The sequence below is a fragment of the Falco rusticolus genome, chromosome 5 (genome assembly GCF_015220075.1).
Source record: "Falco rusticolus isolate bFalRus1 chromosome 5, bFalRus1.pri, whole genome shotgun sequence".
NCBI lineage: Eukaryota > Metazoa > Chordata > Aves > Falconiformes > Falconidae > Falco > Falco rusticolus.
The window spans coordinates 83,436,975-83,459,752 of NC_051191.1; the positions used below are offsets into that span (position 1 = coordinate 83,436,975).

At 47.9% G+C, this 22,778-nt stretch overlaps 2 protein-coding genes across 4 annotated transcripts in view; one reads left to right on the forward strand and one right to left on the reverse strand.

The window, feature by feature from the left end:
• LOC119148362 (alpha-2-macroglobulin-like) overlaps positions 1-8,310 on the forward strand; it is a 52,372-nt gene extending 44,062 nt beyond the window's left edge. Inside the window, exon 34 of one of the 2 annotated variants that reach the window (XM_037388395.1) lies at positions 8,240-8,310. In XM_037388395.1, coding sequence (XP_037244292.1) covers positions 8,240-8,295 — 56 coding nt within the window. In that variant the 3' untranslated portion in view covers positions 8,296-8,310. Of the gene's footprint in view, positions 1-2,800; positions 2,867-8,239 lie in introns of those variants that run through there. The other variant, XM_037388396.1, reaches the window with a different exon arrangement.
• A2M (alpha-2-macroglobulin) overlaps positions 1-22,778 on the reverse strand; it is a 30,792-nt gene that overhangs the window by 1,100 nt on the left and 6,914 nt on the right. For both annotated transcript variants that reach the window (XM_037388389.1, XM_037388391.1), the window contains exons 8-35: positions 22,508-22,631; positions 21,127-21,241; positions 20,778-20,887; positions 20,102-20,260; positions 18,545-18,772; positions 18,143-18,206; positions 17,501-17,643; positions 15,496-15,645; positions 14,668-14,838; positions 13,899-14,040; positions 12,212-12,320; positions 11,636-11,864; positions 11,239-11,365; positions 10,384-10,505; positions 8,973-9,024; positions 8,390-8,473; positions 7,826-8,002; positions 7,233-7,317; positions 5,954-6,110; positions 5,537-5,611; positions 5,083-5,248; positions 3,887-4,110; positions 3,094-3,312; positions 2,667-2,794; positions 2,215-2,305; positions 1,365-1,433; positions 877-979; positions 78-119 (exon numbers count right to left, since the gene is read on the reverse strand). In XM_037388389.1, coding sequence (XP_037244286.1) covers positions 78-119; positions 877-979; positions 1,365-1,433; positions 2,215-2,305; positions 2,667-2,794; positions 3,094-3,312; positions 3,887-4,110; positions 5,083-5,248; positions 5,537-5,611; positions 5,954-6,110; positions 7,233-7,317; positions 7,826-8,002; positions 8,390-8,473; positions 8,973-9,024; positions 10,384-10,505; positions 11,239-11,365; positions 11,636-11,864; positions 12,212-12,320; positions 13,899-14,040; positions 14,668-14,838; positions 15,496-15,645; positions 17,501-17,643; positions 18,143-18,206; positions 18,545-18,772; positions 20,102-20,260; positions 20,778-20,887; positions 21,127-21,241; positions 22,508-22,631 — 3,665 coding nt within the window. The remainder of the gene's footprint in view (positions 1-77; positions 120-876; positions 980-1,364; positions 1,434-2,214; positions 2,306-2,666; positions 2,795-3,093; positions 3,313-3,886; positions 4,111-5,082; positions 5,249-5,536; positions 5,612-5,953; positions 6,111-7,232; positions 7,318-7,825; positions 8,003-8,389; positions 8,474-8,972; positions 9,025-10,383; positions 10,506-11,238; positions 11,366-11,635; positions 11,865-12,211; positions 12,321-13,898; positions 14,041-14,667; positions 14,839-15,495; positions 15,646-17,500; positions 17,644-18,142; positions 18,207-18,544; positions 18,773-20,101; positions 20,261-20,777; positions 20,888-21,126; positions 21,242-22,507; positions 22,632-22,778) is intronic.

Here is a 22,778-nt window from a genome sequence, read left to right on the forward strand (position 1 = left end):
GGTCTGCAATGACTCTCATTGGAGACAACCTGCAATAGCCCATGCTGCAACATCTCAGTTATTCCTGTGCACCCTACCTGTGGCGCAGGGAGCGCTGTACTCCTGTGTGGCAAATTCGTCTGGAAAACAGAATGGAAGGGAGAGAGCGGGCTGTCAGAGCCCCTTGATGCCCTGGTAGAGGGATGGGTGCCAGAGAGATGCTCCTCCCAGGCCACACGGCAGGCTGCCGCCACCACCCCCAGCTTTGCCCCCAGAGATCCCAGCTGGGTGGGAGGGAGCCCCAGCCACTGCCACGGCCAGAGGCCACCCAGCAAGGCAGAGCCACCCGGCGCTGGCAGCCCCATCAGGTCTCCACTCCAGCGTGCCCAAGGGCTGCTCAGGCACCTTCTCCCAGCACACCCTGGGGTGGGGTGGGGACAACTGGGTCACCGCCACCCTGGAGCAGCATCCAGGACAGCAGAGGCACAAGGAGCAGCAGGACTGGCTGGGAGCAAGGGCACGGCTGTGCTCTGGGGCCAGACCTGAACACGGGACCCCCGGCACCTGCAGCTCTGCCCCATGGGATGGCTCCTCTCTGTGGCGAGGCAGGGCCGGCCTCGGAGGCACCACGGTGGGAGGGCTGGGGGTTTGGCTTCCTCCACCCTCTCCCCGGGGAGGATGGACGGCTGCACAGCAGCTCTGCTGTGAGGAGCAGCCACGCAGGGATCCCCGCAGAGTCACCACCACCCAGACCTGCTCACCATCTCCATGTTCGCATGGGGGGGACGGGAGATGGCCCGGGCCAGGGACAGCTGCGGGTCCCCACAGCTCCCGTGCCCCTTCACGCAGCCCACTGCCCACCCTCGGTCCCACGGGCACCCCCAGCCCCACACTCACCTGTCTCATAGTAGTCATAGACCTTCACCTGAGCTGGCTTCAGGCCCTGCACGGGGATGTCCCGCTCCACCGCGAAGGAGAAGCTGAGGGTCTCGCTGCCCAGCTGGGGAAGGGAAGTGGTGGAGGCTGAGGGGCAGCCCCGCACTGCCCCGGGCTCCCTCGCTCTCCCCTGCCCCCGTGCTGGGCCTGGGGGGCTGCAGGCCTGGCTGAGGGGCAAGGGGGAACCCTGGGGCCTTTCCCCACGCTGGGGGAGGCTCTGGCTGGTGGGGGGGTCGGGGCATGATCTGTCTGTGGGGTCGGAGGAAAGCCTGCTGAGGGCTGGGAGGAAAGTACCAGTAAGTCTGAAAGGTCAGCAAGAGTCAGTATGAGATTCAGTCCTATTCTTTGCAGAGCTGTGGTAGTTTTGAGTCCCCGGTCTTTTCCCCCATGTCACCGTATGTCCCAAAGCCTGTATTTCTGACCCGTCCTCACCCTAGGTGGAAACTCACCTTTTCCAGATATACAAGGACATGGTTGGTACTCAGCTCTGTGCGTTCAATAATGCGGTGGCTTTCCAGCTGGAGAAAGAAGACCAAGATTTTACCATTGAGTTTGGTGTCCCTGTGCCCCTTGCACAGCCCTACAGATGGGATGTACTGTGGATGAGACACCAGGGTACTCAGGGAACTAAGTGAGCAGCATGGAACTCTCTCTTTGGTGTGCTGCTCAGGGTACTCAGGGAACTAAGTGAGCAGCATGGAACTGCCTCTTTGGTGTGCTGCTAGATTTCACAGTCCCCAGACCTTCCCTTCACCATCCTGGCTGACAAAGTACAGCCTAACTCAGCAGGGACTGAGCACTGCTTCAAGCAGTGATGAAACAATTCTATGAAAATCCATGCCTTCTGACTTGCTAGTTCTGCAGTGTCGTATGATTGCCCTTATTTTCCCAACCATGCACCTGTGTAGCATGTCAAATAGTGACCCAAGACCTAAACAGTTACAATGCTATAAGGTGTTGTCAGATCAGCAGAGGGAAAAATAAAACAGCACTACTTTTGAATGTCCTATGCAAACAGTGCTTCTAGGGAGCTACTGGAACACAGTGATAAAAGGGCGCACCATCAGTCCAAAGAAAAAGTTACTTAATCTATTTTTCCTAGATTCATCATATTGTCTCCCCTTGTGCTGGCCTTAAGGCAGGTCTGAAAAGAGAGCACTGTACAAGGCAAATAGGCAGATGACAGTGGCGAGATCAAGCTCATTCCAACCCTGAAGCCCTCTGGTTTGCTATAGACACTTGGAAGGTGTCTTGAATATAAGCAGCTGGATGTAGCTTGTTTGACAAACAGCATCCTACCTTCCTCACGGAAGACTTCACAGGGATGAATCCTGACAGCATCTTCACATCAACAATCACCATGTTGGAGCCATTGCGCTCCCCGGTGTAACTGAGGAACCAAGCAACAAAGATTCAGTGCACCTCAAGCCAAAGTGGGGGGCACTGCTGGGGGCATTTCCAACTTTTCTGTAACACTCGGCACCCACCACGTCCTAGCGGTCCAGCACCTTCTTCTCCAGCTATGCCGGGGTCTCCTAGTCACCTACGCAGCCTCTCCCTTGCCCAGCCCCTGGCTGCCCACACAGCTCCACCACTGCAGGACATGTCCTTCCTCCACAGTCTCTCCTCCCAGCCCAGCTGCTCCCTGCCCACTTTTCAAAGGGTTGCACTGCTTCTCCAGGCCTTCCAAACCAGCTCACCAGAACTCAGCTGCCATGGCGTCTCAGGAAGGCTCAGACCCACAGACTCACCTGACATTTATGCCTATGTCAAAGACCTTGTGAGCTTTGGAGTCCGCACATGTCTCTGGGGTTGTGTACACATGAAGCGTGAAGGGTGCATCCTCCTGCGCGGGCTGCACATTGTACCTCAGGCTTGTCTAGAGGAAAGCCAGCGGCTCTGTGTGAGCGTGTGTGCCTGCATGCTCACCGTGTGAGAGAGACCGTCCTCTCCCCATCCAGGCTCCCCACTTCACCCTTTCTCACAACACCTCCACGGTGCAGATCCTTCCCTCTTTCCCTCCCACGATTTCTCCATCTCTACTCTCCTTGCCCTCTTCCCTCTCCCAGAGCATTCCCTCCCACTTCTCCCCTCTCTCTTGCCCCTCTGCCCTCTCCCTGGCTGCTGCCTGGTGAGGCGCTCCCCTCCTAGGATGGCACCTGCCCCCATCCCCCTCACCTGCAGGTAGACGCATCCTTCGCCAGACACCTCGGTGCTGTACTCCCCTGGCACCTGGGGCAGGGGCACACGCTGGAGCAGCAGCCGGTTTGTGGGATCCACTTGGAAGTCCTGTTGAAAGTCCCCTCCAGATCGCAGGGTCACTTTGGAGGCCGCTCCGCTCTTGGCATAGGTGACGGCTCCGTACAGGGACAAGGCTTGGAGAGCCACCACTGTGTCCTGAAAGAGACGGGTCCCAGCTCCCAGGGGGATGCAGTCAGCCTTTCCACAGCCTGTCCTCCCACAGCCTGCCCTTTGCTGTCATCAGGCACCCTCCCCTCCATTCTTCACTTTCTCCAGTTTTAAGTAGAAAGGACAGAGGAGAAGAGCAGCTTTGGGGCATTCCCGTTCCCTTCCTGTGTCCTCTGCACAGCAGCTGCATGTTCCCCCAGCTCCCTGGCACGGAGCACTGCGGAGCCTTCACTCCCTTGCCACAGGGTGAAGCAGCAACTTCACGGGCACCGACGCACTGCAGTGGGAGCCCTCTCCAGTGGCACAGACACACGTCCCTTGTGTCCCTACTGTCCTGCCCCACTGTGTCAGGAAAACCAGGTCATTAATCAAAGCATCCGTCATTTCCAGAAGCGTTACCTGAGATACTGGCCTCTAGCCTCTTGGGGATGTGGCAACCATGGTAAATACCGCAGGGCAACAGCCCCTGCCCTGGCAAACCTTACTGTGCTCCCACCTGGGTCTCCGGCACTTCTCGTCTTCTGACGTTGATGTGTGAGGTCGCAGGAGGGAAGCGGCTCACCTGGGTGGAGGAGAAGCCTCCGTTGGGGTTCTGTTGACCGCTGATCCACTTTGCAATGAGAGATGCGAATGACAGCTCCTCCTGGGAAGGTGCTGGCTGCGTGGTGAGGTGAGCAAGCAGCACGTAGGCTGTCATCTCCACTTCGGCAGAGGGAGCTCGGTGGCGATAGTACGGGAGATCAACCTCTGGCTCTTTCCCAGGCCGCTGCCAATGAACAGACCCATCTTTCCAGGAGGCAGGGAGCGTGGAGACAAGACAACAAGCAGTTAGTAGTAATTATTGCAAGGGAGTCCTTAGTCTGCTGCCAGGCCAGCTGGGAGGACGGAGCCTCCAGGACGCATCTGTCATGTGGGATGAAATGGGAAGTGTTAGACAGCTCTCTGCTTGCTGCGACTAGTCTGAGACCGCTGAGACCGCTTTGTCCTAGACTCCAGATTCACACAGACATTCATGGGCTTGAGCACCAGCAGAGCACCAGGCTGGCACTGCTTCCCTTGTTGAGTCAAGCTGCCGGCATTGGGCAGTGACAAGCTCTGTGAGGCAAAATGACCCAAAGAATGTGACCAGGGCTTGACAGTCAACCTGCAGGCAGAGAAGGCAAAAGGTGCTGGCCATTCTTCCTTCACAACCCTGCTACCCAATGCTCGGGCAAACCCACTGTCCGGCCTGACTCTGGCAGGGCGCTTCCGAGTCATTACGTGATTTCCTGCAAGACTTAGAACTTATGCTAAGGCCTCCAAAATGAGGTGCATGTTTGTTTTCTCTCTCAACACAACCAGCTCATCTCTGATCTATCATGTCTTGTGCCGTGCACGGCCAACTTTGTTCTCTGTTGAGCACATGCACTGGAGGAAGGAGTGGCCATAAACATGGCTAAGCCTTTGCTAAGCAGTGCGTGGTGCGGCAAGAGGAGCTGACTGAGGAGAGATGCTAGCAGAGCTATCCTTTAGTGCAGCACTGGTGGGGATGGTGCCTGGTGCTTCCTGATGAACTCCCTTGGAGCACAGAAGTAGGACTGGGCACTGAGAGGGAGCTCTCAAAAATGCAACCCCTTTGCACAAGTCTTTCCTCTCCCTCCACCTTTCCCTACCCACACAAGCCAGTTCCTACAGCCATTGCCCCACCAGCCAAAGGCATTTTTTTCTCAAGGGAAGATCTTATGCCAGTGAAAGAGATGTCCCGCCTGGAGCACTCACCCTTTTTCACAGCTTCCTTTTCAAGTGAGCCAAGCAATGCCTTCCGCTTGTCCTCCTTGCCTGCCAGGGAGAAGGCATATGCCATCAGAGCCTTGGTGTACACGTGGTTTTCTTTCTCATCTGCTGCTGTTTCCAGGCAGAAGAGAGCATTACGCACCACTGAGTGCTGGGGAGAGATAACCTCTGATTAGAAGTCTGGGGAGAAATTAGGGTTTTGCCTTACTAATGGCACATCATTCCCATGAACTCTGAGGAGGCGTCTGCCAGAATGAGGTCTAGGAACATGTAGGGTACAATGTGTTCCAGAAATGCCAAAATTGACAGCTCATGATTCTTTTAACACAGGGCTCAACAACCCAGTCCTTTTTGCAATTTGGAGCAAATTCTAGGCTGTACTGTGTCGTCATAGACTGACACAACATAACTGACTGAAGAATAGGGTGCAGCCACGTACAGTTATAGGCAGAGGGATCTCCAGCAATGCGATAGTAATGTAGGCCGTCAGTGACACCTCGTTGTCCACGCCTCCCTGCAGGGAAACACAAAGGTAGATGGTGACCCCACCTAGCTTCTTACCTTCAGTCTTTTCTCCCACTCCAGTGGGAATACTTTATCCTGCATTGTAGACTCTTAGCTTGCCTCTTCCCCCTTGCAGCTGATGTGGAGGTATCAATACCACTTCCAAAGTGCAGGTTAGACTTTGTTCTCCTTCCTATCGTGGCAATCATACCGAATGCCGTCTGACTCCCTAGTGCTTGCCATTGACGTGGGAATTTCCCGTCTGCCTGTATGCTCGAGAAGCTCAGCTGGACCCATCTGACTTATGGTTGAGTTCTAGCCTCACAAAAAACCAACCAGGTGGACACGTTACCTTCATGGCATTGTTCAGGAGTGTCCCAGAACTGTGGAAACAGCCATTCTCCTTCTGTTTGTAAGACAGCCAGACCAAAGCATCCTGGATGTGCTTCTCATCTATGAAGATGTGAGGCCGGGCCTGGGCAAAGGACTTGAGGACAAAGGCCGTGAGCCTGAAAGGAAGAAAGAGCAATGTGGAAGCCTGAGCAGGCCTTGTGTTCATCTCAGGTGACAGGGCCCATGTGGACATCATTTTTCTGGAGAAAGGCAAGAAGGCCTGGGGAACTGTGGGCCAATTAGTCAGATCACATACATTTTATATCTTCACCTCAAAAAATCATTCAAAAACCTGCTTCCTACCTTGATCTCTTGTCCCTCTCTTGGACCACAAACTCTGTGATCCCTCTGTGTTGAGGCTACAGTTTGAAGGACAGTGATTGTTGAACTATATCTGAAAAAAATCTCTTGGGAAAAAGTAGAGAATTGCATGCCAGTTAGCTCAACACTTGAGTAACAATAGTACTCAAAATGACAATGTAGAATAATTAAATCCCTGTTAGCTCATGGATCTACTGACAGGACTCTTGCACTAGAAATCCATGCCTCATGGGTTTCCCAGAACTCCTCAGAGTTTAAAAGTAAAGAAGAACATGTCAAAAGAGTTTTTGCTAGAGTTGTTACAAACAATTATGGAGAAGCCAACATACCATCAGGAGCCAAGTACTGTTTCAGAAACTAAAAGCAAACCAAAGGTGATTAAATCATCCATTCTTATCCTTACCTAAAGTTGAAAATGTATGACAATGATATGCTGAAACAAAACTTTTCAGTAAGACGCATAGGCAACACATACAGTCCTCCAGGCTGCCTTTGCTTAGTAACACACAAACATTCTTGGAATAAAACATACAGTACTGCTGTTGGATTATCATCCTTTCCACTTATCTAGAAACACCTTTCCCAGCAGCCTTCTCAGCAGATGCTAGTCTAGAAGAGCTGCCACTGCAACTCTTCAGCCCTTCTCAGTCAGGATGTGAAATCCCTGCTATGCTTTTTCCCTGATTTATCTCCATTTCCTTCTTTTCTGCCATGGTCCTCATGCCTGCTGGTGGGAGGATGTGCTTCAGCTACATAACTGGCTGATGCAACCTATTTCATCAAATAGAAGGCAGTGCAGGGACCACTGGAAAGACTGCTGGTCTGCAACAGCATTACTGTCATGCAGCATTTATTATAAATGTGCAGGTGAGAAAGAAAAGCATATAGGGGAGGCATAGGCAACATTGAAATCTCACCAGGTGTTCCCCTGCTGTCCATAACGTGGTCCAAAGGTACTGTAAGAGCCATCTGGGTGCTTGTAGTTCAGCTGCCTCTGATAACCTGCATATGGAGAGTTAAAGCAAAATTCAGATGCCAAAGAAAGTCTGCTGAGGGAAGGGGAAACAGAAAAACAGCTGTATCAGTGAAGGCAAAAGAGAGAAGAGTAGGTCAGTCCTATCCTAGCTAATAAGAAGTACCGTTACATCCCCACCTCCACGCACTGCTTGCACTGCATGAGGACAAGCAACACCTGCTGTTCTTCAGAAAGAAGGCAGGACATGTTGATGACAACAGACAAGTCACTGTAGCAGGTCATCTGACAGCTCTGCACTGCATTGCAACCCAAGACGGAGCAGAGAAAAGTGGGTGCAATGATCAGGTACTCTAATGCTTAAGTAACAGAAAACTATAAAGGAAAAAGCAGTGAAGGGCCTTCTCAGGCACACAGCAGAGACATCTGTGTATGACAGAAGCTCTCTTTCCATGTCTGGCCAACATTTGACGGAACCATCCCAGGTAGGATCTGGAAAAAAGCCAAAGCAGAAGCAAAAGCCATGTCCCAGCTCACCGCTCACTAAGTATCCGATGGCCTTGGATTTGACCTCCTCACTCAGCTGCCCTGTCTTGTTCAGGTAGTCCAGGACGTAGATGTTGGGTGCAAACAGGACCATGTTCTGCTCCCCACAGCCAAACGGCATCTGCAGGAGCTGGTGCAGGTTCTGCATGGCAGTGCCCATGATGTCACCTGGGAAGCAGGAAATAGCAGAGGGATATTAATAATACTCAGAGCTGGCTATCAGAATCAGAGGGAGATACTGAATGAGAGAAGCAGAAGATGGCAGAGAAACACAAAAAAAATCTGGATCTATAAAGATCCTTGAATGAAACAGAACATCAAAGAAAATGGAAAAAGGTAAATGAGAGAAAATTTAGGAAACTAGAAGAGAACTCTGAATAAAAGGACATGCAGAAACGGGAAAAGGAAGAGCACAACTGGAAGGGAAGATGCTCAAGACAGAAGAGATGAGACAGGAGTGAGGTGTGCTGGAAACCAGAAGAAAAAGCTGTGAGGTAGGAGGCCAACACAGAGATAAAAACAGCATATGGTTCTTCTGCCAGGCTGCTCACTCACCCAGCACTGAGAAATATGCTCTGCCTGAGTCTTGTACCACATTTGAGGGTAGCAACAGGGAAAACTTCTCTTTCACAGGCGCTCCTGAGAGAGAAACAAGTCTTAAACAGCTTCAGTGCAGTCCCAAGGGGAGGGAGCCACAGTGAAACAACAGGAACGCTTCCTATTAGAAATGCCCTGACTTCAGTCACTTCGTTTTTCCCTGGCTATAAGGCAATCCCTGCATGAAACCAGCCCCAGCCACTGTTAGGCACTGGAGATTGCATGTCTACTTTTCCTGGGTGCACTAGAAAACAGGAGACAGCACTTGTAACTCCAGTGTTAGCATACAAGAAAGCAGGGATGCAGTCATGCTAAATCTGTCCTAACTCATACCCTGATGCTTAGCCAGGATGGTCCATTCTCTAGGGCTTTCTTCTCTCTTACATCTCAGGCTCCCAACTGATGGGGCATGTTTTGATTACCTAAAAAAACCAGCCTATCTGGAATATGATAAAGGCAGCACTATCTTCCTCCTCCAGGCACATCCCACCCATCAAACCACACAGGAGCAAATGGAAAGGGTGGAGAGAGCGGGCTTTACCTTTCACACAAAGCACAGAGTTCTGAACTGTTTCCTTCTCAACTCCTTCAGGCTTGGGTGGGATGAAGGAAAACAAGAGAGGTGACAAGTTAGTGAGACAGGAAATACAGACAGAGCAATCCTTAACAAGGGCAAAGGGATATGTGAAAAGTGAATGAACTGAAGAAGGAGAGGCAGTCATTAACAATCCCTGAAATAGAGAGCTCTGAAATAATAATTTAAGCAAATAAAAGAATATGATCCTAAGTGACGGGTGTTGTATGTGGAGGAAGAGCAGGAAGAGGAGAACACTGCAGGACTATCACATGGATGACCTGCAACTATTGTACACAGCGAGAGATAGTTAACATCCTTGTAACAAAAGGTACTGCAGCATTACAGCAAGTGCTTTTGTTAACAAAAGCTCACAGTAGCTCTGGAAGGCTGTCCTGAGGAGACGCCTGCAGTGCTATTTATCATAAAGCTGTGGATGTTTGTGGGGGGCAGAAATAGACATTATTCTAACAGTTTGCTAATATTATGTTAATAATAGAAAGGGAAGATGTACACTGTCATATCTGGTGACACTACTGATACCATAGAAAATAGTAGGCAAACATTAAGGGGTTTTATGATACAGAGAAAAGCTAAGAACATACAATCTACCTGCCAGATTACCACACCCAGTACAATAAATTAGCATTTTCCTGTAAAGGATGTGCAATGCTGCCCTATATAATTTCCTTCTGTACCACATCACATCAGTGACTCTTCTTGCCACAGGCAATGGATAAGCTGTAAAATTCTAACACGTTTTCATGGACTGTTATAATAACTGGAGTTTTGAGGGGACTTCTCTACAGGCATCAAACTCCCACAGGTGCTTGTGAATGCCTGACCTTCATCCTGGTGCCACGCTACGGTAGCATACCAGAACTGCACAACGCTCAGCGTAAGAGGCTGGCCACAGCTTGGCCACTCAACTGCTGAGAGGCGGCATGTGCTGACTGGCAAACTTACTAGGGGTGTCTCAAAAGGAGGAAAGAGGGTGTAAAGAGAGTGTATTGGAATAGGAGGTGACAGGTAGGAGATAAAGGGAAGGATGGACTGGAGTAGGAGTCCTGCTCCAGTAGGGGATAGGGAAAGTCTAGCATACTGGGAGAAACACTGCACGCCATTATTAACCTGTAGTCTTTATGCAGCTGTGCCAAAGTATAACAATGATGTAAGACCATCATAATGCCACACTGCATAATGATCCCATAGAATCATAGAGCAGCCCAAGTTACAAGGGACCTTGAAAGATCATCTGGTCCAGCCTTTCATGGGAAAGGGAGCCTAGACGACTTTTTCTAGCATCCTGTCCAATTCCATCACAGCATAGGCTCTAGCCCTAGGAAAGGTCAGTTCTCCCTTCCCACAGCCCACATACCTCCACCAGCAGCTGTCTGATGACCGTGTCCTTCCGCCCTTTCTCAGGGGTCTCCACAATGACATTCCCGCAGGGCTGCTGGTTCTGCAGCGCCTCAGTGCTCACCGATAACTCCACCTGTCCTGGAGGGAACAAGGGACACAGGAGTCAGCCAGCCCTGCCAAGCAACAACAGGCAACAGGAGTCACTGCCACGCTTCCAGGAGTTCCAACCTGCAGGCTCACAATGGGGATTTTCTATCACACCTGGGCCCTGCTTCTTTCACACAAGACCATAGCTATCTATATCAGAAGCTATCCTGGAGCAGACGAGCTGCACTGCCATGGAAAGGTGACTCTATTTTGATGACTCTTTTACATAACCTGGAACACCACAGTGGTGGACTCACCAGCCCCACTGCTGTTCAGCACACTGCTACCCTGCATGCACGCCACAGCTGCTACCACAGCACCCTGTTGTTAGCATGTGCTAACAGTTTTCACAAAGTGAAAACAAAGTATGAAGATCTCATGGGGCAATCGTCTAATCTCTGGGAGGAATGGAGCTGACAGAGCAGCCCTGCTGGCCAGCAATGTCTCTGGCTTCAGAAGATGCTGTCTAAGGGCTGTAAGGCTTGGTGGTACTGTGTGTGGTGCCAGACACAGTCTTGGTCACTATGAGTCCACCAGCCTTTGCCTCCAAAATAACCCCACATGAGACAGACACTCAGCTGCAGTGCTTCCCAGGAAACTATGTTGCTTTAACACCCATTTATGTTGGGTGCAAACAGGACCATGTTCTTCATTCATTCACACAAGAATGGGAGGAACAGCACAGAGAAACTCTCCCTGCAGTTTTCAGGGGAGAGACCTTTACCTAGAGATTTGGGAGTCACCAGCCAAGCCACAGTTTTCCTCCCATTCTCACAAAGACAATGAGACTCTTCCTCCTTTTCCACTGGAGTAGCCAGGAAATGGGTTGTCTGAGCCAGAGTCACACTGACCTGCCAGTTATAGAGAGAGGCGCAATGAGGAAAGCGTGATTGTAAGAGCTGGGGAGCTAGGAAGCCATAGCAATGGCTATTTCTTCAGTAGCAAAGGAGAAGGGAGCTGGAGTTGTAGGTTTTGCATTTGGACTATATAGGAAGAACAACATAAGAATTTCAGGGTTGAAGGATCTAAGGCTACTCAGAGATAAGATACGAAGGCTAGGTGAAGGCAAAAGGTGTACAAGAAGGTACACAAGTACAGAGAAGGATTTAAAATTTCCTTACCCTGATGCAGGCGGACAGGTAGTTGAATACCGTGGCTTTCAGTGTGAAGGACTCACCACGCACTACAGAGTAGGGCATGGTGAGCTCTACAAAGAAGGGCTGGAAGGCTCTGAGGGACACTGTTGGGGACAAGCCAAAGCCTGTCTCTGCCGAAGTGCAGAATGCATTGGCTTTCCACTCGGTGATGGTGTCAGGGATGGTCACATCTAGATCAGCATTTCCCTCAGAGCTGGTGAAGCACAGAGAGTAAGGACAGGAGGAGGATTTTTATGGCATTTTAGTGACTATCTGTACCCCTTTTGACCCACTGAACAGCACTGCCTGTGTGAATGTTGAGGCACAGTATGTCTGTTACTGAAGGACCACCCCACACCTTCTTCCAGACCCACAACCATTCCTTGGACACACCTAATCACGGCTGAAGGTAATTCCATCTCACAGGATGGCCAAGTAATCTCTGCAAACAGTGAAGGACTTTTTGGCATTGAAAAGTCTTGACAAACATGCGGGGATTCATGTTTTCACCTTATAAACCAGTTTTACTAAAAAAGAAACAACTGGCCCTAAGGTGCTCACCTTGTAGATACTAAACTCCAAATCCAAGTTTCTGGGAAATACTTTCGGACTGTCTCCGTCACTTCTTCACGAGTGCTTGACCTGGCATAAAATCTATCTGACTCAATGCCTGAATGTGATGAGACGGAAAAGAAATGAACTACTGATAATTCCAAACAAGCAAGATCTACATCAGCATCATGCTTCAGACCGAGAAAGCAGCAACCTATGTGGCAATCGGAAGCTGTGCTGGCAGCAGATGTTTGCTGTGGCTGTAGTGAGCCCTGGTACCAACATCAGTGAAGCTTCAGGGTCAGGGCTTATTAGCCAGAGGGGCTAGCCTTCCATTATTTCCATCCCATCAGGACAGCTAGCAATGGAGTATCCCTCTGTTGCACTGTTTTTTGTAGGGTCACTGTGTCGAAAACCACCTCCCTGCCAAAGTTATAGCCTCCTCAAGAACTAGGCTGAAGATGCTCAAACTAAAAAAACGTAGTTGGAATTTGGGAAGGTTAAAAAAAGACTTTTTGACTAAAACAAAATTTTCGTGTTGAAAAACTATTTCCAATAACATATTCTGAGTTTGGGATTAAATTTGGTAAAAAATAAGCCTTCAGCTGAATTTGGTTTTGAACAACTGGAAAACAAAGATGGGGTGAGTGGGACTTGTTTTGCTTGGCTTTTACAAACAGAAAGAGAAATACACCCAAACCCATAAAGAAGAAAAGTTATTATCTGAATTCTAGTTTTTACCATCTTTACTTTGGCTTAATTAATTTCTGTGTTTGGGTAACAATTGTGTAGCTAGCAAGTATCCATACTACCTGCACAACAGGCACCTCCAGAGTCTGAGAAGGAGTCTCAGGGCATGAGTGAAAGCTGCTATCAGAGCTGTATCACATAGCTGACAGGTGACTTGCTTATATTTACCTGTCACGGTATGTCAGCTTTCTTACTGCTGCTTATTTCAGTTTAAAATAATTTTTAAAAAATTTATCCTGCATCTTAGAAGTTCATGTAAGAAGTTGAAACGGTCTTCAAACTGGACATGTACAAAAGCACAGGTTCTCGTGCCAAGGAAAAACTCTGAATCAGTTACCCAGCTACACTAACACAGATTTTCTAGGATATTCCCCTTAACGTGAGACTCTGGAGGATGATACGACCAGTTCTGTTGCCCGAACAGCTACAGCGTAAGAGTTAAGATAGCCCTTAGAAATAGGGTGGGTCCATTTCAGACTGCAATGCATCTTACCATTCTAAGCCCCTAAAGTCTACCAACTTGCCACTGAAAATTTTGTCATCTGGTTTTAATCATACATAAAAAAGGGTGAGTCAATGGGGACAAACTGAAAACTATATTGGAGACCCCTTAAGTGATAGCTGGGAGAACAAGTCTACTGTAAAAGCCTAGCGAACAGAGAATTTAGCAGCAGAATAATATCCTGCTCTGCCAGAGTCTTTGAAAACCACCCGGTTCTGCTGACTTCTAATACAGAGTTATCAAAGCTTGTCTGTAGACCTTCACAGTGCAGCAAAAGAGATAAGCCCTACACTCATGCAGAAGCTGAAATCTGTGAACCCACCAATTCAGTACTACTTCCAAGGGTTCAGTTCAAAACCCAAGCTCTTGTTGAAGTATTCAGACCAAAATACAGACAGGATATCTGTTCAGAACAGAGGTGACAACAAAACTCAGTTCCTTTACCGCTTGTCCTCATTTCATACATAGGTGGTCCAGACATGGCTGAAGGTGATGCAAGGCCAGCTGCTGCAGGTATGTAATTCTCAGTGCTGCAATACCAAGGTTTCCTCACCTTGGTATTTGTGAAAAACTTTAAACCCATTTCCTATGGGAGAGAAACCCAACATGGTTTTTTGTAACTGATTCCTATTAAGGTTTACACAGCAGACCTGACATTAGTATTATGCTGCCTTGAAAGGAGAAGCTGTTACTGTCTGTGGGCTGGACCTTGAGATGATCCCCCTCAGCCTTGGGTCTGGGTGCCTGAATGGCTCAGAGACACCAAAGGGTAGACCCGCTCTGTTTCTAGGGTACTGGTTCCAGTCCAATTCCAGCCCAGGGATCAGGATGAGCCAGAGAGTAAATAATAGAGTTTTCTCTCTGGAAGGAAACATCTGTGGCTACGATGCAGCTCAAGGACATATTGATTTATTTGAGGTCACTGTAATGGCACAGGATTATTTACCTCCCACAAGAACCTCATTCCAAATCAACCTCAAAGCTTTTCCTTTAAGAAGAAAACTTCGAGATTGATTCCTTTTCCACCAAGTATAGAGCAAAGCTGGCAAGACAGGTGAAGCTTATGACTCACCGAACTTGCCTCTGGATAGAAATTAGTGTTGGATTATTCCAATTCATAAACCCTTCCCTCGCTGCGTTGCATCATGCCACAAAAGGCTTAAGTATTCTCAGTCCTCCCTCTCCACTCCCTAACCATGCAAGAGGGCTGTACCTTTAGGATGCTATAAGTGTCCTCTTCATTTGTCTCCACTACGGGAGAATAGGTGATCCCATTCAGAACTATGTTCTTCAAGGGGATGCAATTCTCCAGGGGCTCCTCCAAGAGCATGTCTGGACCATGGTGATAGTTACGCAGTTCCTTCACTGGCAGCAAGTTATACACCTAGGCAGAAAGAGCCAGGGTATTTGGCATTTTCAGTGTCCACTGTCACAAAACACAACTGAGGGATTTGGATGCAAGCACCAGAACAGTCACATCACTGCACATACATCCATATTGCTGTGGTCCTCCTTGTGGTGGGAGCAATGGGAATTTGGGAGTCAGAGATACTTCCTCTTTTGTTACTGACAGCATGTTACTCTGGTTATTATGGCCTAAATATATAAAAAATGACACTGGCCAGCCCATCTGCAGTACTTTTTGTCCGTACGCAGGGATTGTTGTTTGCAGCTTGGCATGAAAGGAATAAAAACCTGGAAGTGTCAACTTCCAGATGTTACTCCAAGAAAGTTAATCCATGGCTGGAGAGAATAACTGAAAAATTATGATCAAGCACACAACAGTGTTTGGCTCTGGCCAAGAGAAGCAGTTCCCTTGAAAGAGTTTCCTAATTGCCATCCCTACAGTTGCACAAAACCCATAAGAAACAGCTGCTGCCCAGTTCTCATCTTTTTGCCCATTGGAGGAAGACGAGGAACAGTGCAGGGCAGCTTTCCTGTGTCAGCACTGACAAGAAGGTCTGTTCACTGTTTCCACCCCAGCACTGGGCTGCACTTGCTTTGACCAGCCTCTGACTTGCTCCACAGACTAAGCACTTACAGAGCTGGGTGACAGGTCAGCTTCTGGCTTCATGAGAAGAACACTCTTGTCCACAGCACGGACAGCGCAGAGGGAGTTTGGAGAGGCTCTGAACAGCAAGTGAGCATCAGAGGAAGGCAGGCCTTCAGAAGGAGAGAAGCTTAAATCCACCTGTAGCCACAGGAAAAGCTATGTCACAGGTGCCCTACCCTTGCAGGACTTTTCCCTCCAGTTGAGTGCATTGGTTCTAACCTTACACATAGATACACACACACCCTCCCCCCACTCCCTCTGTGCTGCTGCACAGCGGGGTTGCCTTCCTGCAATGCCAGGAGTCAGCACTAACCGTTCTTGGCAACTTCAAGCATCACAATTGTTCATAAATTTTTAAGGCAGTTTTGAGTTTCATGGCCACCGTGAATGTGATGAGATAATCCTACATTGTGGCTAGATCTCTTCAGGCAGCTGGGCATGGTCTTGAACGAGGCCCAGCCTCTGTACTGCACCCAGATATTGTATGTGGAGAAAAAACAGGGTTGCAAGGACCTTGCTTAGCAGATTTTTTTGGTAACATGAGAAGCAGTGATGCCCTGGAGCAATACTGCAGTATCTACTGGCTGGTAATGATTCTGAAGAACCAGCCTGTTGGCTGAGACCTGCCAGACTTGTGTGACTTCTCCAAAACTTAACTCACAACTCTAATGATCCTGTACCAACCTCTGCCCTGGAAGCTCTTGCTAGCAGAAGTTGTTGTCATAACCATCCCACATGATTTTGTCATACTATGGCTGACCTGCATAAATCTTCCCTTTCCTCACAGTGCAAACCCTCCCCTAACATGCAACGATCAAAGCATCCTCAGAGTAAACATGTTGCCTGACAAAGCAGCATCAGCTGCCAGTCTCCCTCATGTCCCAACAAGACCAAAGCATGCCTTCTGCTGACATCCTCCACCTCTCCCGCGGTGGACTCGTGATCTTCAGACTGCAAAAACAATATTCTTCAGGAAATGGCAGAACAAGGGCTGTAGCAAACTTGCTACTACGAAACTGCCTAGCATAGATATAGCCCAAAGTCTGTCCTATTCTGTCTGACAGCAGCTTTGGATGCGGGATGCTTTCAGAAAGGAAAGCATATCTAAGCATGTAAATCACTTGGTACTTGGCTTGCACCCAGACCTTAATGTATGTTAACGACCTTTAACATATGAACAAAATTCAGGTGACCAAGCTCCTACAGGGACATCAGTCTCAAGAACTCATTTAGCTGGGGTTTTAGCAGGGCAAAGGACTGTCTTTAGCAGCGTCCTGTCTACTATTCTGAAGTCCCAACAGGAATTTTTGAGGTTGTTCTCTTCTTAGGCATGCATCAGTCTGCTCTTCTGCATAAGGAATAAGTGAGGTTATAAGAGAACAACAGTCCCCATGATCACAGAAAGAAGGCTTTATTGTTCTGCACTCTTTCAGTTTCACAACTGCTATTGAAGCACCACTGTGCATTTCTCAGCAAGTTCAAAGCAAGGTTTATCTCCATTTGTATACAGTGGAAATGAAAATGACAGGATGAGCGCGAGCTGAAAGATCTCACAAGTATTAGCTTTGTCCACTGGATTGTGGCTGTGAGTGTTTTATTTTTGCTCTTTTATCCCGCAAGCAGCTACCTCATTGCTGCAACATGTTTTTGTGAAAAGGAGTGAAATACATGTGTTGCAGTATGACAAAATACATGTAGCCCCATTTTTTCTTGCCCAGGACCATCTGTGAGATCAGTGGCTGTGACTAGTTGCTAAGAGGGGTTTTACCGGTGTAGACCCTGCTAGCACCTTTTTTCCAACAGCTGATCTCCTCCAAGCTCACACAAACCAGTAGGCAGTGAAGCTACCTAGAACAATTGACAGATGGCTTGTCCAGTGTTAGTTCAGTGTAAGTAATTCTAAAGAAATTAGCTTAGCCAGGATAAATCTAAATAAGTGAGCTTGACCACAACTGCAGTCCAATGGCTGCTCCCTCAAGAAACGCACACTTACCTTATTGCTGAAACACTTTTCTACATTGAACTTGGTTGAATCAGCAATCACCTCCCTGCTAGGGGCAGTGGTGTAGACAAGCACTTGGGCCACTGGAGCAATATCAGCTTGCACAGGCAGCTGTAGCAAGAAGACCCCACTGGCTAGCAAACAAAACAAAAGCAAAAAATTAAGTACAGGAAGCCTGCTCTGGAGCAGCCAAAATTCTAGTTTTGACTTCATTCTAAACTTCGCCCTAGGCATGATGAAACTCCAGGCCTCCAAGTACGATTGATTGGTGCTCACAGAGATGCATAAGTCTTACTGTCTGGCTGAAAAGGCCTGTTTCAAGTCCTGTTTTCCAGTGCCTGAGCATGCTGAATTTTGGTTCAGCTTCTAAAAACAGACCATCAGGCTGTGTCTTCTAGGAACACTGGAGTCCCAGAAATGCAGTGTCAGAAGAAAAGACAGCTGGCACAGGGGATTAGAGCAAATCTGTGCAAAGCCTAAATGAAGGCAGAGAAAAGAAAGCTCAAAATCTTCCCATATCTTAGGGAACATGTAGATGTGGATCCCTCCATTTATATGGAAGCAGCCTGTATGTCTGCCACAGTTGCCTAGCCTCCCAGGATAGCGACAATTTGGCAGGGGAGAGGAACTCACCACTTTCCTGGTCCAAATCCAGAATGTGGGTGCCTGATTGCTTAATGATTCCCTTGGCCGTCACCTGAACAGAAGGAGAAACTCAGCTGTGACTGAGGTTATGCATGAGCCAAACCTTGAAGAAGGGGAACCTGAGAGGAGAGCAGCTGAGCTGTGTCTGCTGCTCCACCCTGCTCAGCTGCTTTCTGTCTCCCTGTGGCAGAATCCCAGGGCTCGCCCAGGGGGCAATGGGACATCTTAACTCTTCTGCTCCTAACCCAGACCTTCCTTTTTGTGGAAAAAGAGCATATGAAAGATGATGGGGAAAGCGTTTAAAGCCTGCTGACAGAAACCACAGTTCCCATCTCCAGCCCCCGTACAATTACCAGTGACAACCTCATTGCATGGCAGGTGCAAGCTTACCAGGTAGTAAAAGACAAATTTCTTCTGCTCTCCTATGGCCTCTGGAGTAAGGATATAGTGTACCCGGACCTCTGTGGAGGAGCCACAGCTTAGTGTCTCAGACTTGGGCTCAATTTTGAGGAAGCTCTTACTAGGAGAGTAAAAGCGCTTCAGCTGGAGATAGCCTTCTTCATAACGTGGAACAACCCAGGAACGATCATAGCAGTAGGGGTGTGTTTTATGAGTTGCCTGGAAAAGAGGAAAATACACACATAGATCCTTAAATGCAGATGGCTGAACTGGAGCCAAAATTCATGGCCTCATATTAAAGGTACGGTATTTTTTACATTAAAGCAACAAGGTAGTCTACAAAAAAAAAACCAAAACCCATGAGTTCGGAAGATGCAAGACAGGGTGGTATCCTTAGCAAATTATTGGGAATAAACTCACTCCCAGAGAAGTCGTGGTTTGTCTCAGAGAAGTCGAATCACAGAATGAATTACAGAATGGTTTGGGTTGGAAGGGACCTTAAAGATCAATAGTTCCAAGAGCTCACACCTTCCACTAGACCAGGTTGCTCAAAGCCTTGAACACTTCCAGGGATGGGGGTACACACAACTTCGCTGGGCAACCTGTGCCAGTGTCTCACCACCCTCACAGTAAAGAATGTCTTCCTAACACCTAATCTACATCTACCCTCTTTCAATTTAATACCATTCCCCTTTTTTCTGTCACTACATGCCATGTCAGTTGTTTGTTTACTATTAGTGTCACCTCAAGGGCTCTTTAACCCTAATACTTTGTCCTTTCTTATATCCTGTTAGTTTAAAGAGAAAAGTCGATTTTCATTTTTCTTCTCATTATTGGCACTGGAGAAGGGATAGTGCTGTTCAGTTCATAGATTACCAGTGCCAAGATCAAGCTAAGGGTGCTATAGAAAATGAGGATACATCTCCACCTGAGAATTCAAAACCTAAACTGAATAGAAGTTTAGGAGCTGAAAGAGTCCAGGTCTTCTTAAAAATGAGAGCAAGGGGAGGTATTTCACACTTAGAAGAGTGCTACTTCAGCATTTCATGTGCCTCACATGCTGTGCTCTTATTTCCTTATCTTTCTCACTATACTTGGGAATGATAAATTAAACCCTGAGAGATGCAGATTGCCTTAACTGACCATAATGGATATTGAGATGAGACAGTCGGGAAATCATTTCATTGAAAAGACAGCGAAGCACTAGCAGCACTCCACTATGGGAGTTAGACCCACCCTTGAAACAGATTTGTCTAGGTAAGGCTGGTGATCCTTTGGAGCAGTATGGACTATCATGATCTTTTGATGCTCTTTCTAACCCTATATTGTTATTTCCAAGCAGAAATCAACTATTTACAAGCTAAGTGCACTTCTGACATGGTAACCCGGTTTGTTGTATGACTATTCCCACCACGCTGGTGTCAAGGTTGGCACAACCAACCAGGAACAAGAAGATAAGTGGTTTAGCATGTATAGTAGAAACTTCAGAGGTACTCCCCTTCCAGCCCTGTGGGTCACTTCGTTACCTCCTCTGCCCGCAGGACTCACCCTAATTCCAACAGAATCAAAGTACAGCATGGAAGTGTTCAGGGCGAACTGTGCCCTGCCCTCTTCATTTGTTGTGTAGTTGACTTCCTGGTGTCCTTGTAAAGAAATCCTCACGATTTCATTGGCAATTGGAGCACCAGACCCATCCACTAGTTTCACCTGGAGGAGCAAAAAGAGTACAGTATAGAGGGAGAGGAATACCTGTCAGCTGAACAGACTAGTAGACCACCAGGCTAAGGATGTTGGTCTCACATCAGGCAAGAAGCCTCCACTGTACTTCACATGTACAGCACCTGTCTCTTTCAGAGAGCTGCAGACTTTCTGAATCATTTTTTGGCCCTTTCTTATCTCTGCCTCTGGGTCAGAGGAGTGGACTTGGAGACTGATATGCACTCAGACCCCTTAGATCTCCTATTAAACAGGCAACTGGAAAAGCAGAATTGTACTTGACTGGAGAAACAGAAGCCCAAGGGCAGAGGGGTAAGCAGAATGAGGGCTGTGATCTCAGCTGCTGTTCCCCAGTTCAAGAGCCTGCAGAGGAGAGGGGCACCACAGGGATTAGGAGCACTGACATCCAGCATCTTTGCAGAGGTGGGGCACGTATCCATCCAGGATACATAGCTCAGGCGCATGTTTACTTGGCTCTCATGGCATTCCATTCTCATGGTTTCCCTACCTGCCCAAAGAAGGGGAGTCCAGGTTTGTAGTGGGAGTCTGAATGCTCAAAGGTGATTTTGGTAATCGTGGTTGTGATCTCAGAGAAGCTTGATCCAGTCAACTCCACTCCTGCAGGAAGAAGCATGAAGAATTAGTTTGCCACTGCCTGACCAGAATTACTTTTATTCAAGGCCAATCCTCCTTTGCTGGACAAGCAATTTTGTTGATTCTCCTGGCCTCCACGTAGGAAAACATTAGGATTCCACAAAAGCAAGAGTCTGCTTTTCTCCCTCATTCCTACTTGGCAGACCCCTCTGCTGGTCTTTCCCAGGCCTATTACATGGCTCTTTGATCCAGATGATGTATACCTGTCTCCTCTTCTTTAATCTTAGCCTCCACACGGAGCTTGTTCTCATATCCACTTCTCTTAAGCTGGAATAATTTGGTCTTTATCATTTCAGAAATGCAGCCATAGTTGTCTGTCTGTTGAAGGAAAACAAACAAGACCATTACAGTCTCATTTATATAATGTTTATCCAACTTAATGAATCCATCACTGTGCATTGCTCTGAACTGGAAGAGAAGGCCATAACCTCACAGACCATTCCCTCTCATGTTTCTATCAAAACTGGAAAAGCACGTAAGTAACTTGGCAAGGAGCATTTTGGAGTACTTGCAGCAACATCAGAACAAAGAGTTTGCAACCTAGAAGATTTTTTGTGTATGTGTGTGTGAAGTTTAAAATTGCAAGCACTTGATACAGAAGCGTGGAGAATTATTCAAGTGTTTACCACACAGGAAATGTTCACCAGGCATCAGGCACATTTAGCTGCTGACTTAAAATGCACAAGCTGTATGAGTGACACATAAAGCAAAGCCTGTGTATGTGTAGAAAGAAGATGACAGCTGGAAAAGTATTTCCAAGGCTTGTCACCTCTCTTCAGCATCTTCATGTACAAGGCAGGTCTCCACAGAAAAAGGAGTAGATGCCTGGAACAAGGTTAGCACCACAGAGTTCATATTTTCTTTTAACTTAGGTAACAAAAGCAGTAGCAGAGGCAATTGTGGGGATCATACTGTGGCAGACCCCAAAGACCATAAGAATGTCTTCTGCTTGCTTTCTTGTCCTGGCATATTTCCACAATTGCTGTTACCCCAGCTTCTGTCAGTTAAGCTAGTGCTGTTGAACTGCCAGTGCTCCAAACACCATTCAGTTTCACTCTTGCAGACTTGCCAGTCTAAAGAGTGAAAAAAGTTGTAATTTTCTTCTGCTTGTCTTCAGTGCTGCTTCTAAACCCATATTCCTTTCCTTCTTGTTCAAACTGCATCACCCCTCCCCTGGTTTCTGCTCCTTTCCTGCTTCTAACACCAACTTCTGATGGCACACACTCTAGTGTAAGCCAACCCCAACTCTGCTCTCATCGCTCATGCCTTTTCTATCTCCCTTCTCTCTTATACTCTCTACACTCCACCTGACCTTTTTTTTGTTTCTTCCACCTCTTCCTTCTCCATCAGCTTCTTGCCTTTACACACATCTTTCTTACTGCACAGACATTCCCCCCTTTTTTCCCTTTCACATTTCATCTCGCACCCAATCTTCCCTCCTTCAGACTTCCTTAAAATACATGGAGTCTCTGCCCTCTTCACTCTGTGCTTGTACATACTCAGAGGAACCCTGCACCTACAAGGCATGCTCAGTAAACCACACTTTCTCCTATCACTCTACCCACATGAGAAATCATGACTCACTTTTCCAGAGAACTCATCACACACTGCTCTCGCTTCTTCTCCATAGCAGGCAGTGGATGCGTGTTCAAACTTCCTGCAGACACGGAAGCTCACAAGACCAGGAACAGGCTTTCCAAATGTGTATCTACCAGCAGGATTGAAAGAAAAATAGAGCCATTAGAAATGTAAGAAGAATGGGAAAAAATTACTAGCTTAGCCCCTGTCAAGCCAGGACTCTTCCCTAGAACTGCCTCCAGGATACAACAGGGTCATCACAGGAAATAAAATGTAG